The sequence below is a fragment of the Lipotes vexillifer genome, unplaced genomic scaffold, assembly GCF_000442215.2.
Source record: "Lipotes vexillifer unplaced genomic scaffold, Lipotes_vexillifer_v1.1 scaffold391, whole genome shotgun sequence".
Classification (NCBI taxonomy): domain Eukaryota; kingdom Metazoa; phylum Chordata; class Mammalia; order Artiodactyla; family Lipotidae; genus Lipotes; species Lipotes vexillifer.
The window spans coordinates 1172461-1189151 of record NW_006786248.1 but is presented as its reverse complement, the minus strand read 5'-3'; the positions used below and the strand labels follow the sequence as shown (position 1 = coordinate 1189151).

General features: G+C 49.5%; 1 protein-coding gene across 1 annotated transcript in view; it reads right to left on the bottom strand.

Annotated features, from left to right (window-relative positions):
• Positions 1-16691, bottom strand: part of ATP10A (ATPase phospholipid transporting 10A (putative)) — a 184542-nt gene that overhangs the window by 37474 nt on the left and 130377 nt on the right. The window contains exons 4-10 of the mRNA XM_007458432.1: positions 14468-14574; positions 13962-14093; positions 12829-12959; positions 10002-10254; positions 6696-6913; positions 4880-5074; positions 1876-2440 (exon numbers count right to left, since the gene is read on the bottom strand). Coding sequence (XP_007458494.1) covers positions 1876-2440; positions 4880-5074; positions 6696-6913; positions 10002-10254; positions 12829-12959; positions 13962-14093; positions 14468-14574 — 1601 coding nt within the window. The remainder of the gene's footprint in view (positions 1-1875; positions 2441-4879; positions 5075-6695; positions 6914-10001; positions 10255-12828; positions 12960-13961; positions 14094-14467; positions 14575-16691) is intronic.

The following is a 16691-nucleotide window of genomic DNA, read 5'->3' as shown; positions in this document are numbered from 1 at the left end:
TAGGTTTTAAGATTCCTACCAGTCAGGTCTATTCCTATGCGTTGAATATGGGGTGTTGAGTCCATTTCGTGGAGCAAGGACTCCGCCTCCCGCAATCTCTGCCCGCGAAGGGGCTTCCTAGTGTGTGGAGACCTTTCCTCCTTCACAGCTCCCTCCCACTGGTGCAGGTGCCGTCCCTATTCTATTGTCTCTGTTTTTAATTAATTTTTTCTTTTGCCCTACCCAGATACGTGGGGAGTTTCTTGCCTTTTGGGAGGTCTGAGGTCTTCTGCCAGCATTCAGTAGGTGTTCTGTAGGAGCTGTTCCACATGTAGATGTATTTCTGGTGTATTTGTGGGGAGGAAGGTGATCTCCGCGTCTTACTCCTCCGCCATCTTTCCCTTTCTACTCATTTTTAAAAGTGCACTGCCAGCCAAGTACAAGCGTGGCCACTGCTGCAGCCTTCTCAGTTGCTCTCGTGTCCCTTGCACAGCTCAGCAGGCTCCCTGCCCTCTCTCTGGGGTGGGGGTAAGCCTCTCCTGCCATCCCATCCCACTCTTGCTTGCTAGAGCTGGTCCAGTCTTTTCACCTTATCCATGACCCACTGTATGTAGTAAGGTCTGAAACACAGCGGTCCATTAAACTATCTTTAATACAAGGCTGTGGAATAGGATAAAGGTGATATTTTTGCAGTAGAATAAAATCTGCTCAGATAATTGCCATACCTATCTGTTTTTCTTTTGCGTGGATGCAAAATCAAATTTCAGAATGAAGGAGGCTCTTGGAATGCAAAATCAGCCTGTAAATTGGATTCTACGTCCACCCTAGAACCAACACACGGGTAGGAAGGTAAACCCTGCCCTGGAGTAGGTCACCCTCAAGAAAGGCCATGCAAACCGCTTTCAAAGACGCATTTGCAATTTGCTCAGCTGCCTTTGGGAGGCGATAGCTCTGTGACAGGAAAACGGATTTGTCTGCAGAGATCCACCAGTGCACTTTCCCTTAACTGGAGCTGGAGTCCTGTTCTGAGGCACTGAGATCATGGCAAGAGGACCATGGGAAACAAAGTGGTAACCCCTAGCTCCATTCCAGAGCCCCAGAAGGGCATATCCAGCATAAGGGTTTCCCACAGGTGGTACCCAGAGCTGTTTCCAGGATATAGAAAAAAGGGAGGCTGTGGGGGTCAGGCAGTGGTCCCTCTCCCATCTGCCATCTGCCATCCACCCCGCTTCTACCCCCTGGAGGTCAGATGTGACCTCTTTTGTCCTCTGGGCACAGAGGGAGGGGTGACTAGGTTTACCAGTGGGGACCCAGGCCCTCCCCTTTCCAAGTCCCAGAAGCATTTGTATCTGGAAAGAGGTACAAGCCCTTCTGCTAAACAAAGTTTCACCCTCTACACTAGTGGTATATGAACCCCTCTTTTTCAACCCGGAAGTTACATGGAAGTCAAGTACAAAAGAGAGCAAGATGGAGGTTCTTGGCTGTAAGACGGCCAGAGGCCAGCAGCCCCCACTACCTGGGCCCTCACTATGGCCCGAGAACACTCCACAAATGGGCTAAAAACCATGGCTTGGGCCTCATAGGTGCCCAAGGTCCAAGCAATCACAGGGCAGAAAGGAACCTTCTGGGACTTCTAATCTAAAAGCTCTTAACCTGCATTTCCCAGATTTAAACCTGATGCTAGGCCTCACCCCCATTAATCCCCAACCCCATTCTTCTGAGGTGGGTTCAGGCACTGAAGCCCTCCATCCACTGGGCCCTCCCCCCAATTCTAGTCCAAACCCTTCAGAGAAGGAAAAGCCCACCCAGAGAGGCAAAGCTCCGCTGGAGGGAGGGGCTGGTTTCTCAGGACTGCTCCCTGCAGTGGGGAGCTGCTAGTGGAGGGGAGCAGGGTACCTGTGGAGCAGGGCAGCAGGAGGTCCATGACCACCGAGTCGGCCCCCTTGGTGTAGACGTTGATCTCGTCCGTGAGTGGGTGCCGGATCACCACTGACATCCTCTTGCGGATGGAGTCGAAGCCCAGCGTGTGCAGGAGCTCGAAGGTGAGCCTGCCCAGGTGGGGCAGCTCTACCGACACCTGGTCGTGCAGTCGGTCCACGAGCGCGCAGCTGTAGGCGCGGGCGGCGTAGACGAGAGCTGCCTCGTCAGGGCTCTCAGCCTCGTAGCGTAGCTCCCGCTCGGGCTCAGGCTCCTGCGCTGAGCACTCAGGTGCCCAGCCGTCTGCCCTGCTGCTGTAGCCATTGCTGGCAAGGCCTGGGGCCGGCGGGCCCAGCCTCTCCTCCAGCCGGAACAGCGTGCCGTCGTTGGCCAGCGTGGACAAGAGGCTGGACTTGTGCGCCGACTTGTTGGTGGCCATGCTCCCAATGCTGCTGCAGCCCGAGGCCAGGCGGCTGGGCGTGAACCTCCGGAGGAAATCTTCTATCGTCTTCACCGGGGACTTCAGCTCGAAGCGCACCCTCACCTGCCAGCGAAGTAGTCGGAAGACAGGTTAGGTGTCTCCCAAGAGCCCTCACCCTGACTCCCTTAGGGCCGCCCTCCACTTCCCCAGGGGGGCCTGAATACGGATTTCCCATTTCCCACTGAAAACTGCAACCAGAGTCAGCATTTCTTCCTTGAGACTATCGCTTGGCCTCTTCCTGTTCACCTCAACACAGGTTCTGCCATATTCACTCTTTCAGGATGTGACTGTAGAGTAGCAATGACCAAGGCCCGGGATGGACTCAGGGCATTGGGTGGCCTGTGGTTCCCAAGGCTTTGGGACTGTCCCCTCACTGCAGTGGCCCATGGCTTTACAGAAACTTCCCAGGAGTGGGCCTGCCACTGCCTGGCATGAACCCTGGTTTTGTTTTTTTTTTTTTCAATTAAAAAAAGCATTTAACAAAAGACCAATTTATACATTCCTTTGAATTATGTCCATAAAAAACTTAAATTTACACAAAATTTCCCAAACCCAAAAGAATCTTTCTAAACAAATGAAATATATAGGCAAATTCAGGCTCCAAATCCTTAAACAAATGTTTAAAAAATCACAATAAATTGTATATTTTCTAAAGAGGACTGAAAACAACAAAATGACATGTATACAATTGTTAAAGTTTCAAAAAGCTCAATATGGAGCAACAAAGCAACACTTTATTTAAATGAGTGCTGTATGCTAATGATGATACAATATACCTATTTTAATTTTCTGCTAGATAATGGATTTAGAGCAAATGTTGAAACAATCAAACCATTGAATTACAGTTACCCCTTAATCTTTGCAATTTTGTCCATGGGTCTGAAGTTGTGAATTATAGTAAGAGCCTCCAGAAAAGTCAGGCATTTGGAAAAACAAGGCACACAGGACCAATTTTGATAAAGATGCTTTTTCTTTGGTCTTCTACTGACTTTAAATATTGCTACATATCCAAGCGGGAGATTCGGGCAGCCATGCCAGAGCTCCTGCTAGCTCCAAACGCCCTTGAAGGTAGCACCCACCCATACGTGGGCACAGAAATGCATCCAGAGACACGTTCATGTGCAGTCTGAGGATTCTGCTCCCTACATGGAACTCACTCCATGTGTGACTATGGGCACACACCTCAGTCATGTCGGGGTCTCTCTCACTTATTCAGTAATTGCAACAATGCCCAGGTCAGTCAGGTAGGGTCTAACCTAGAAACCAGACCCCTCTTCAAGGAAGTATTCCAGAGGGACTGAACAGGGTGGCGGAAGAACCCAGAGGCCAGACGAGGGATGCCGAGGCTGCTGAGAGGTGAACTGCAAAAGGAAGCAGCCTCCATCCAGGGCTGATGGCACAAGCCTGTGGTCTCTGAGTGGCAGAGCCCGTCCACCTGGGATCCGCCAGGCCCACTGGGGCCTCCAAAGGCCGGTGGGGTATGAGCAAGAGCACAGGGGGGTCACATTGCTGCCAGATATGCTGCTGCCGCAGAGAGTGCAGAGGCCCCTTGTTCACCCTCCATCACACCAATGGCTTCACCAGCAGAACCTGCTGGAAGGGCCCAGGAGGAGGGGAAGGGGTCTGGGAGAGTGGGGGGTCAGGGGACAGGCCTACAGTGTGCATCAGCCCTAGAACACCTTCATTTGTATCCATTTAAAGTTCCCTAGCTGCATGACACACAGCCATGCTTAGGTGCACCCCACCCCGTGCAACACCACCTGGTCCACCCGCAGGAGCGCTTGAGTTATAGAGGTTCCTTTCACATATAAAACCTTACTCTCTTTGGAGAGAACCTTGATGTTAACCCAAACAAAACCCAGCTTGGTGTTGCTATGTTTCTACTGCCCAAAGTAACTTCCCACTGATTCTCAACCACTTCCTGAGTGCCAGTGTTAAAGGCCTTTATTAACATCAAATACATTTACTATGTGCCAAACTCTACTCTGAGACCTTTCCCTAAATCCCACCACCACCCCCACATCCCAGACAAGGTGCCAAAGACACAGGAGGGGACCAGCTTATAGTGTCGTCAGGATGCAAGTCCAGGCGGCTCCTCCCACAGTCTGGGCCTCAGCCCATCCTGTCCCCTCTCATGTAAGAATCTAGGACCCTGAGGCTCTGGTCGGCATGGAGGGCAGTCACCCTCCTGCCACTGCCCACCTTGGGCCACGCCTGTATGCTCTGTGCCCCTCTCATCCTGGGCTCAGTAGCTGGCTCTGGCTGGCTGCCACAATCCTGGCACCTGCCCACTGCAGTCTGAGGATGTCACCACAGAGCTACCGAGCTGGCCTGCCCCGTCTGAAGCCCCAAGTGCACCCCCTGAAACCTGAGAGGGGTGCGGAGCGACCGGCCTCCTGCAAGACAGGGAAGCGTACTCCCTCTCAGGAAGACTGACACCAGTGGGGCCACACCTAGGGGCAGGGGCTCTGCAGGCTCACAGTACGATGCTCCAGAACTTGCCTTTTGTCGTGGCTGATCCGGGGATGTGACCACCACTGTGTTGCAGATGGTGAGTGCAATGAAGAAGTCGAAAATGTCAGACAGCTCAGGCGAGAGGTGGGCCAGTGGGTGCTCCTGGTGCCTTGCAAAGGCCAGGCACATGTCACACTCACTCACCTTCTCGAGCAGCTTCGGGTCGGGCGTTATGTCCTTCTCCTGGGAAGAACACAGGGGCCAAAGGGTCAGTCTGACCCAGTGACCTGCCAAGTGTCCTTTTAGTGCTTGACTATGTAAGGCACCTTGATATTACTAGAAGCTGTAAACAGACCTTCACCTCATATATACACATGTCATTTTATAATTACAAATTATGTATAATCTTGATTGTATAAGAATATACAGCCAACATGAAATGAAATGCATATATTCTTATATATAAGAAAGTACTCATGTTCTTTTTATAAAATAATACCTCCAAGAATATATATTATTATAAAAGTAACATATCTTACTCAGAAAGATTTGGAAAAATAAGAGAATAATAGGGAAAATGTAACAGATCTCTATCACACCACCTCACAGTAATATATACTTTTTTAAAAAACATGCTTCTCGGGCTTCCCTGGTGGTGCAGTGGTTGAGAGTCCGCCTGCCAATGCAGGGGACGCGGGTTCGTGTCCCGGTCTGGGAAGATCCCACATGCTGTGGAGCGGCTGGGCCCGTGAGCCATGGCCGCTGAGCCTGCGCGTCCGGAGCCTGTTCTCCGCAATGGGAGAGGCCACAAAAGTGAGAGGCCCACGTACCGCAAAAAACAACAACAACAACAACAACAAAAAAACATGCTTCTCTGCCGTTCCTTCGTCTTTTTTCTATACATGTACATTTTTAATCAAAATATTTTATACATAAATTGGCAGTTTCCATTTCCCCAAAAACATTATATTGCCTCAACTTTACCAGGCCTTTAAGAGCCATTTGAAAACAATTTTTAACGGCATAAAAATGGACATACCATAATTTATTTGACCATTCCTTTATCACTGGGTACATTTTTTCGCTGTTTTACTGACGTAAATAACACACTGATAAGCTTCTATGCACAGAAATCTTTCACTGAATCACTAACTTCCTAGGTCAGAAAGTTGGAAGATTTCAAATACTCTTGACCATTACTGATTGTGAAATTGATGTCAGGAAAACCTTCTCCAACACAGCCTCCCTGCTGCTCGGGTGACAGCTCCCCGCCCACGTGCCCCATGTAAACCCAACAAAAATCAGTGACCACAAGTCTAGATGACCTCTATTCAAATGTCACCTTCTATATGGGTTTCGAAGGACATAAAATAATAAGGCCACCATACTTGAACAAAACGGATTCTCCCTCTCTGGTCTTCAAAAATTTTAGAAGTGAAAGGATCTTTTAGAGGTTGTCACTCACGTACTTCTGGAAATTTCCCTGCCGGATGAGAACGGTCCATAAATGTTTGGGCGGCTGACAAGGCAAAGGATGGATTTGGGTTCATCTAATTAAATTTCATTTTTTAAATTTGACTTTGCTTTTGCACAGTTGTCATCTTGCCCTGATGTTTTTACTCATTTCATAGGGCAGGACGGACATCCTCTCCGACACCCACTTGGCTGGGTCATCGGCAGTCCCCAGCCTGAGAAGCCTGGTAAGGGGACCTAATCAGTGTTTTGGAAAAGATACAGCAGTGTGGGAAGAAGGCACTGGACAGAAAAACATCCCCTAACTGAACAGAGGTAACCCCCCAGTGAAGTACAGACACTTTTGGTGACTGGGGGAGGTGACAGCAGGAAGGAGAGCTGAGGGACTCACCATGGGACTGCTGAAGGCTGTGTGCTTGGACAGCATGCTGGCCCTCTTGGCCTCGGCACGGCTGCTGGTGCGCCGGTGTGACCTGGTGCTCTGGCTCCGATGCATGACTCGGATGCTTTGGTGGCTCCCGGTGCTGCTGCGCTGGGGCAGCGAGCCCCCTCTGGGCACCACCTCCTCCTCCTCAGAGTCTGCCTCCTGGTACCTGGCCAGACGCTGGGCTGTGGGGGAGGGGCACTAAGTGACATCGTGGGGAGGCTGGGTGTGATACTGAGGGGTCTAGCTTCCACAAGGCATCCAGCAGGGCACCCTGGGCCCTCACCACCCTCGTTCTCTGATGGCGAGGCCATGTTTGACAGGGGTTTCCACTGAGGGATGGGGGATGTTCTCATTTACATGCACCTTCAGTGGACCCGATGGGGCTTATGTTCTCAACCCCACATCACAGATGAGAAGACTGAGTCTCAGCTGTTAAGGTCATGGGATGCAGGGGCAGGGGGTTGAGATGGCACCCAGGCCCACGGGATGCCAAAGCTCAGGTCCCGCCCGTGATGGCAAAGGGGCCACCCCATCCCACAAAATGTCAGATGTGGGTGGAGATGGGTTCACATACAGCCCCTCTGTTCAGGGGGAGCCCCCATGTGAATGGGGTGGGTGGGCAGGTGGCTGGGAGGCCCACAGAGTAGCTGGGTTCCAGGCTTTGACCTTCATGCCAGGGTCACAGGGCCACCTGCTTACTGGGGCCGTCAGGACAGATCACACATTGAGCATCTGCCTTGCAGTCAAGCAGAAATAACGGTTCTCAGGCTGTGTTGACAGTGCTCTCCTGAGAGGGCTCCTTGCTCAACATCAGGTGGGGAGTAGGTGCTGTCTGCACTCACCCCATGAGGATGAAGCACTTAGCAGCAGGGAGGCTCACATCCTCCTGGGGTTGTACAGCGTGGAAGAATGCTGCCAGAGTTCAGACCCAGCAAGCAGAGCTCCACTGAAGAAGACGGTGATTGTGATGCTGTGCTTGGCTCTTAGGGGGCACCGGGAAGCGACAGTCCCTGAGGCCTCCAGGGCTCTCAGTGAATCACAGAAGTGCACCCATGCTGCTGTTCTTGCTAACAAGGGCTCTCAACACGTGTTCCTGGCTTTGCCCAGTTAGTTCAGCTTCTTCCATCATATGTGAGCAACAGGAGACTATCCATAGGGACCACTCGCACCAAACAAGCAACTCTTAAGAACTTCCAGGGCAGGCCCGGTGCTGGGTGGCAACACAAGGCATTCTAACAGGAGGTGGCCCGTGTGAGGGGCTAAGAGAAGGGTCCCCCGTCTGGGCATGCCATGGTGTGGTCTGTCCTGTGGACCAGGCCTTGAACTCAGCATCTTCTTTGGACTTTTCTTTAGAGATAAGGAAAGGGAAGTCACCTGCCCATGGCCACCAGGCTGGGTAACTGCCAACCCCAGCACTCCACCTCAGGGAGCTCCTAATTCCAGGAGAAAACTCCTGCACATGCCCCCTTTCCCCCCTGGCAGTGAGGTGGTAAGTGGATGGCAAGGAAGGGCAAAGCCTGGACTGGGCCTGTCTAGCTCCTAGGCTTGGACATTATGAGCATGGTGTCAGCCTCCCAAGGGCACATCTGCCCGCCCACCCTCCCACAGCAGTGATCAGATGTTAGCCTGAAAGTGGCCATCCCTCAGGCCGCTGCTGGTGTGTCTGTGCTCTGTGACCAGACAGCAGTGGCCTCAGTGATGCCCTCGGGCTCTTTTGGGAAGATGGAGACAAGGAGCAGGTGATGCTTGGCCCTGGCCCTGAACCGTCACCACGACACGAAGTAGAGAGGGACACGCCCATGGTCTGTGTGGCCGGTTCAGGTACGCATGAGCTGGGCTCAGTACTCAGAGTCAAACCCGCCTGAATTCGTTTTACTAACAGATCTGAGACGTAGGACCATGCGAGCAGCTGCAAAGGGTGCCCGCCCAGGGGCCCGTCAGTCACTGATCACAGCTCTTCTTTAAAACATGCTGCAGAGACACCTGGCTGTTTCCACCTTCCCCAGCAATGCTTTCCTCTGTCTTCTGAGGGCGATGGACCCCTTTGGTTTTATGGTAAGCATCTGACAACTGTGAAAATCCTTCTGTAATCTTGGGATTCTGCCCCCAGAGCATCAGTTCCAGTTCAAAGGCTGACTTCAGACCTGGTCCTCTGACTCCTTTACAAGCAGGATGAGGTCTGCTTTCAGGCCCCCAAGCTCTTCTGCACAAGCCTGGGGAGTCAGGGAAGGGGAGAGCCAGAGAGGGAGGCAGGTGGGCAGATGGGACACTGTTCCTGACCGGTTTTTTTGAGTGGCAAATAAAACATTAAACAAATTGGACACATTCCTATGCCTTCTGTTAATATGATTTATTTTATCATGGAGGATATAGTGGATATCATGATAATTCTTGGTTTTTTAAAACTCACAAAAATCTCATGCTTCCAGCAGATCTTTCCCACCAAATGCCCCTAAAGAAGAGTTTCCTATTGATGCCCCCATGTTGTCCCCCTGTTCTGTACTTGCTTCTGTTTCTGTGGCAAGGTTTCTTTGATGTTGTCAGATGCTGTTCCAGGAAAGAAGGGGAGTCCTGGTTGCAGAGCAGGTGCCCTCTCTCTCAGAGGTGCAATGGCCCCAGAGACACTTCTGTGGTGCAGGGACCCCCTCCTGTTTTGGGTGGGCAGCTGGCTCCAGGAACCCCTCGACTTAGGAAGCAGATGGCTCCCCTATGTGTTCAGAGGGGACAGAGGGAGGCAGCCAAGGATGAGAAAAGGAGAGGTGGGAGGAGGGACTGCCTAAATTCCAAAGTGAGGTGACACTTCCCTCTGGGAGGTCATATCCAGAGGAAAGAACGCAGCATGAACTGCCCAGTGCCCTGCTGAGAATTTGCAGCTGATAACAAGGAGACTGATGTGTGACAAAGGAAACATCTCTTTGCCTCTTGGTGTGACAGAGACCGGGTGCCTCTGAGGTGAGTTCCTCAAGGTTGCCCTCTTTGGTTCTGCCTGTCTGGCAGAAAATGAGTGTTTAAGCAGATGCCCACCACAGCAGATAGTGCAGGAAGCAGGGCGCCATCAGCAATAAGGAGGGGCTTTTTCTATAGAGGCTGGTCCAGAGTTGCTCTGACAGCCTTTCTGTTTTATTCTCCCTCAAAAATCATCAACCCCTGAAGCTGTGTGTGTGTGTGTGTATGTGTGCATGGACGCACACACAGGCACATGGGTATGCAACTCTGATACAGCAGCTCTCTGGTCCTGCCCAGATTGGGAGCCCCCATCCCCAGACTCACCATTTGCATCATGAGAATATTCTATGCCAGACACAGTGCATCTTCGGAAAACCATCTTATTCTCAGTTAAAGTGCCAGTTTTATCGGAGAAGATATACTGTATCTGCCCTAGGTCTTCCGTGATGTTCAGGGCTCGGCACTGCAGCTGTGAGTCTGTCTCCTCATCATACAACTCTATATCCTGGTTAATGAAGTACACTTGGCATACTTTAACAATTTCAATGGAAACGTACAAGGAAATTGGGATCAAAACCTAGGAGACACAAGGCACACAGAATGATTGACTGTGAAGACCCGGGAACTGCGGATTTAGTCCAATCTAAATGACAAATAACTACAACCCCAAGTAGTAGGGAATATACTGTACCTTTCAGAGCTTAAACAAGTTGGCTTAGAGTCAGTATTGTTAAGAGTATTAGGATATTGGCAAAGAGCTTAAACTAGGACAGCCTATGGTGCCACTGCTGACGGAAATCCACTATCTGGAAGTATGGAAACCATGGCTTGTACAGAAGCAAGCGTTTTCATATTACTAAGTTGTGCTTGAGAGAAGCTAGGAGAGGAAAAAGAGAAACACAAAACACATGGCACAGTCAGAGTCCTCATAAGCAACGTCACCTCACACCCAGGCTGTCCCGGGGCTCCCAGTGACAGGAGCGGCCTGTCCCGCAGACACAACGCCACAGCTCAGAAGAGACAGTCTTTTCAGTGGCTGGTTCTGTGCTGAAGGACAATCTCTGTGATGTTGTACAATACAGAGCAGAGGGGAGAGGCTTTGAGAAGAACAGTCACGGTTATGCTTTGACAATTCAAGAATAACCTTCATGAAATCAACGCTTAATTTTTTCTTTATCTCTGGAGTAACAGTATTGAACTGATACTTACGGGCTCAGAATATCACATCCAGACTAACTGGGTTCTCTGGGAAACTTAAGTATATGTTAATGCAACACCTACTACAGGACGAACTCAAGTACATGTGATATAAGACAGCAGAACGCCCCTTCCAGGCAAAGGCTAAGCCAATATCTTCTGTTCACTGTGTCCCTAAGGAGAGTGGCAGAGATGCTTACTGCCCCTCTCCACTCTCACAGGCTTTTGGGGCATAAATTCTCAGTTAGTGATGGAGAATTGTTCAGGGGGCATGGGAACTAATAATAATAATAATAACCAATGCTGCAAAATGTAATGTGATATCCTAAATTGACTCCAGCACATCAGTGGAAAGACTAGTAGAATCCGAATGACGTCTGGAGTTTTGTTGAGACAAAGTACCAAAGTTGGTTTCTCAGGTTGTTTTTTTTTTTTTTGCGGTATGCAGGCCTCTCACTGTTGTGGCCTCTCCCGTTGCAGAGCACAGGCTCCGGACGCGCAGGCTCAGCGGACATGGCTCACGGGCCCAGCCGCTCCGCGGCACGTGGGATCTTCCCGGACCGGGGTACGAATCCGTGTCCCCTGCATTGGCAGGCGGACTCTCAACCACTGTGCCACCAGGGAAGCCCGGTTTCTCGGTTTTGACAACATACCAGAGAAATGTAATACGCTCACATTAAGACATACTGGGTGAGGGACACATGGGAACACTCTGTACTATTTTTTGAAACTTGTCTGTAAACCTTAAAATTATTCTGAAATAAAAATGTAGGTTTAAAACGGGAATAAAAACGCAAACTTAATAGAGAATGGACTTGAGGATATGGGGAGGGGGAAGGGTAAGCTGGCACAAAGTGAGACAGTGGCATGGACATATATATACTACCAAACGTAAAATAGATAGCTAGTGGGAAGCAGCTGCATAGCACAGGGAGATCAGCTCGGTGCTTTGTGACCACCTAGAGGAGCAGGATAGGGAGAGTGGGAGGGAGGGAGACACAAGAGGGAAGAGATATGGGGATATATGTATATGTGTAACTGATTTACTTTGTTAATAAAGCAGAAACTAACACACCATTGTAAAGCAATTATACTCCAATAAAGATGTTTAAAAAAAATGTAGGTTTTTCGGCTCGGTTCTTTGTGGCTGTCTGGAGGGGTGGGATAGGGAGGGTGGGAGGGAGGGAGACAAAGAGGGAAGAGATATGGGAACATATATATATGTATAACTGACTCACTCTGTTATAAAGCAGAAACTAACACACCATTGTAAAGCAATTATACCCCAATAAAGATGTTAAAAAAAAAAAAATGTAGGTTTTTTTAAGAAGTAATTGAGTGGAGGGGGGGTAGGATGAATTGGGAGACTGGGATTGACATATACATACTACTGATACTATATATAAAATACATAACTAATGAGAACCTACTGTATAGCATAGGGAACTCTAGTCAATGCTCTGTAGTGACCTAAATGGGAAAGAAATGCAAAAGAGTGGATATATGTATACATATAGCCAATTCACTTTGCTGTACAGTAGAAACTGGGAAGGAAATCCAAAAAAGAGTGGATATATGTATACGTATAGCTGATTCACTTTGCTGTACAGTAGAAATTAACACAACATTGTAAAGCAACTACACTCCAATAAAAATTAATTAAAAAAAAAAGAAGTAATTGAGTGGAAAAACAAAACAGAACCAATGATTGAAAAACCGACCGCTCAGAGCCTAAAAATCTTAAGAATAGCAAAGGAGAATTTTAACTTGAAAAGCACCCAAGAAAAGATCCTTTAGATAAGTCAGGTGGGAAAACAAAAGGCAACACATTTGTCAGATGAACCTGTGCTCCTCCCAGGTGCAGAATTTGTAGGAAGTTCTTAGCAGACTATGATGACTCAAAGTTCTCATCAGAAAAGTAAAGCAATTGTCATATGGAACTTAGTACTGTTACCTGCAGAACTATTATCATTGTCAAAAACGAATAAACTGCAGCTGTGACTGGGGATAAAGAGGTGCCATCAGACTCAGGGACATCAAATAATGATTTCTTCTCTTGATAGCGATGCACCCATAGTCCATGTCCTGTAGCAAAGTTCAAAGAAGGTCATTCACCCGACACAAGTACATTGGGTTTTATGAGCCCGCCTGGCCACCTAAGAAATCAAAAGCCCAGAGTATTGTTGGCACTACAATCAGAGCACTGGAAGGAAGGCCCCGGGACTTGGACTCTGCCTCACCCCTGGCCTTTCCCATCGTCGGTACTGAATAGCACCACTGGTCATAACACAGGAACTGGACGTGTGCTGGTAGCTGCCAATGAGAAACCCCAGAAAGGAATTTCCCAATGCCTCACTAACCACCAGTCTCAATAGGCTCTGAAATACTGCTTGTTATTGTCCCTGCTTAGAGATTCAAAATTCACATCTCAGACTCTGAAAAGCCAACAGCAACACACATTATTTCATCAACTGAGCCCCACACCTAAATGATGACAAAGCCCTTTTCATGCCCCGTACACCAGTGCCTTTTACCACTGAGTTCCAAGACCATGTCACACCTGTCTGGTGTGTGATGGCAGCTGAGTGGGACACGGTGAAGGTCGTTTACCTGGAGGTCCACGCGCTTCCCTGCCAGGCACTCCTAAAGCAGCATGCCGGTTTGGAGGCCACCAGAAGCTGGGGGCACCAGACTCTGCACACAGCCTAACTGCTAGCCTCTTCTTGGGACCCAAATAATGTTTTCCCTCTTCTCACAGAGTCCCTAATAGTAGCATTTGTGCTTCTACTGCTCTGAGTCCTGTTATCACCAGGTTAGTATCCCTCTTTCCACTGGAATCATTACAGGAGGCATGATTAAGCCGTTCTTCCACCCCAGAAGATGCCAATTCGAAAAACACTAGTTTGCGGAGCTCATTCATCGAAACGTCTCAACATGGCCTTGCCAATGCAAACATCCCGAGTCCAAGCCAGTGACAAATGTGTGTTAATTAGTGCACTGGGTCAGAAGGAGACAGAGACAGCCCAGCAGGGGTCCCCGGCAGCCGTCCAGCAGTGCCCACTCATCGTGACCTCTGAGGAGACTTACCGACGGCCGAAAACAGAGACATACAAACGAGGAGGAGGACACACCAGAGCACGTCGCAGTTCATCTGCCTCTCCAGCCGGCTGCGCTTGTAGCGGGGCCCGCTGTTGTTCAGCAGAGCCTTGGTCTCATGTCCTGCGGGGGAGGCGGTGAGTCAGTGCCCAGCAGGGAAGGGACGGGCTACGCTGATTCCATGGATTGGAAAAGGGTGCTGCCATCCAATGATCCATATGGGATAACTTCAGTCAGAAAAGTAGGCTCTACAATTAATCTCAACTATGTAACCACCACGGGGAAATGCACAGAAAGAAATAGGCTAACATGCTAAGAACACTTCTGGTCCAGATATTATTAGACCAGATATTATTTTCCTGGTTTTGTACAATGGGTTTATGTTACTTTGATAATCAGGAAAAAAACCAAAACAACCAGGAGCAATGTCCAGGAATAGCCAGCCCACCATGCTGAGCCAATGCCATCACAGACAGCAGGTGACACACAGCACCTACCTGCGTAGATGACGATGCCCACGACGGCTTCTGTGTTTCGGATGGTGCAGCCTCGAAGCAGCAGGTTTTCTTTGTAGAGCCCAGCCTTTTTCCCGTTGTTGTGTATGCTGTCATGGAACAGTTGGCATGTGTCACGTGGGTGCTTACATGGCCTCACAGCTCAAGCAGCACCACTCTGGGAAGGAAGGCCTAGACCCGGGGCTGAGGAGGGGAGGGGTGGAGGGTCTCAATGGACCTTTGTAAGAGCTGAGATGGGGCTGGCACTGACCAGTAACTGGGCTTCTAGAAGCCCCTCCAGAGCCTGATGGTTGTTTGTTTACTTTGCCCACGGGCTTTGTGAAATAAGAAATATATGATTTTGTCTCTGCCCCCCGTTCCTGACACAGGGCTCCTGACACCTTTGTAAACAGAAGTCCTAGGATAATCTTTTGTTCTAACATTTAGTCTTTGACTCCAGTTCCTGGCACAGAGCTCCTAAAATTCTTGTAATTTCCTAAGTGATCAGAGCACTAGCAACATCTTTTGTTCTAACATTTGGTCTTCGAGACCGGCTGTTCCTGACACACAGGACTGAGCCTGTCACCTGTGGGATCTGACGCTCTCCCCAGGTAGATAGTATCAGAATTGAGTTAGACTGTGGGACACCCAGCTTGGTGTGGGAAAAACACACACGTCAGAACTGGTACCAGGACCATTGCAGGCTTCATGCCACAGGGTCTGGCCACAGCTAGAGAGGGCAGAGCCGGGAACTGGGGGACTGAGTTGGAAAGCTGGCCCAGGAAGGCCCTGCCAGGTGATCTCTGCCCATGTCCTGATCATCACAGAGAAAACTTCTCCTCACCAGTACCTCATGTTGTCACAAGGGTACAAATATTTCTCTAGAAAAGGGGATCATATTGATTTCAGCAATATTTCCTACATTCTGTTTTTCTTATTAAAAGTCACACAATTATTAGAAATATTAACATGTTAAATTTGAAATGTGGTAAACTCCATGATACAATTTTATACATTTGGTTTCACTGCTATTTAGATTCAGAGAATAGCCCACGTTTAAGCAACTGCTTTTCAAACTCATCCTCTTGACCTACTAATGGCAGCCGCACCCTCACCCCTGTTGGTCAGGAGTATGCTAGGGCCACACTGGGGTGGACGAGGTCTTGGGAGCCTGATGAATGGGTCACAAGGGGAGGCCCTGGAGGCTTTCAGAACTAGAGCAGGGGCCCAGCCTAACCTACATCAATCAGGCAGTGCCACCTGCCTTCCAAGAGGAGGGCCTTCCAAGAAGCCACCTTCTCACACCCTAGGTGGACAGCCCTCCCCAGCCCTCCCACACACCCACAGCCCAAACTCCTTCTCTGAAGTCACGAAGGATCCCTGCAGGTGTCACCCCTCCCACCAGCTCCTAGCAGTGCCCACTGACCAGGGAGCAGAGCTAGTTTGGAGAGGTACAAGGTCAGAAGAAGCCGTTAAGGGTTCCAGGAAAACAGCACTTCCTGCCACTTCTGGATCCTGGTCACCTGCATGAGGGATGGGGCTGCCCCTCAACCTAAGACACAATCTATATTCTTCACAACCAGGGAAATCAATATATTTTATGGTGAAGAAAAGAAGCTAAACAATAAAGAAAAGGCCAAAACACCATGCTGGGGGGACACATTTCCTGCAAGCCTGTTATTTACCAACATGGCACTGGTTCTTCTGCAGAACTCATGCAAAGGAACGTGCAGGAGCAGGGCCAATCAACACTGTGTGATGCCCTCTCCCTCCCCACCACCTTTTGGCAATTCCAGAATAAAGTTCTGTTTTAAAAAGAGATTCAAGACTGGAAACCTCAGTGCCAGCTAAAGCATCAAGAGGCCCGAGTGCATGAGACGTTACACACAAAACCCAGCTCCCGAGTCAGGAGTGAGAGAATGCCCACCGCCACGGTTCTCTCCTCAACAGCCGCGCATGGAAACCATTTCTCAGGACAGCAGTCAAGGATGAACCATCTAAATCAAACCAGTCATGCTTATTCAGAACAAGAGATGAACTCAACAGAAACAAGAAAAGGTATTACGTTAAGCTTCCTTTGATGTGACCTACGCCTTTCAGTAACTACTGTGCTTTCTAATCAGACCAAGCCAGACCAGAACTGATCACAGCAGGTGTATCGGCCTGTTTAAGGCCCCTGGTGGCATACAAATGGCAATGGGGGCTGTGCTCTGAGTGAATCTCCCTG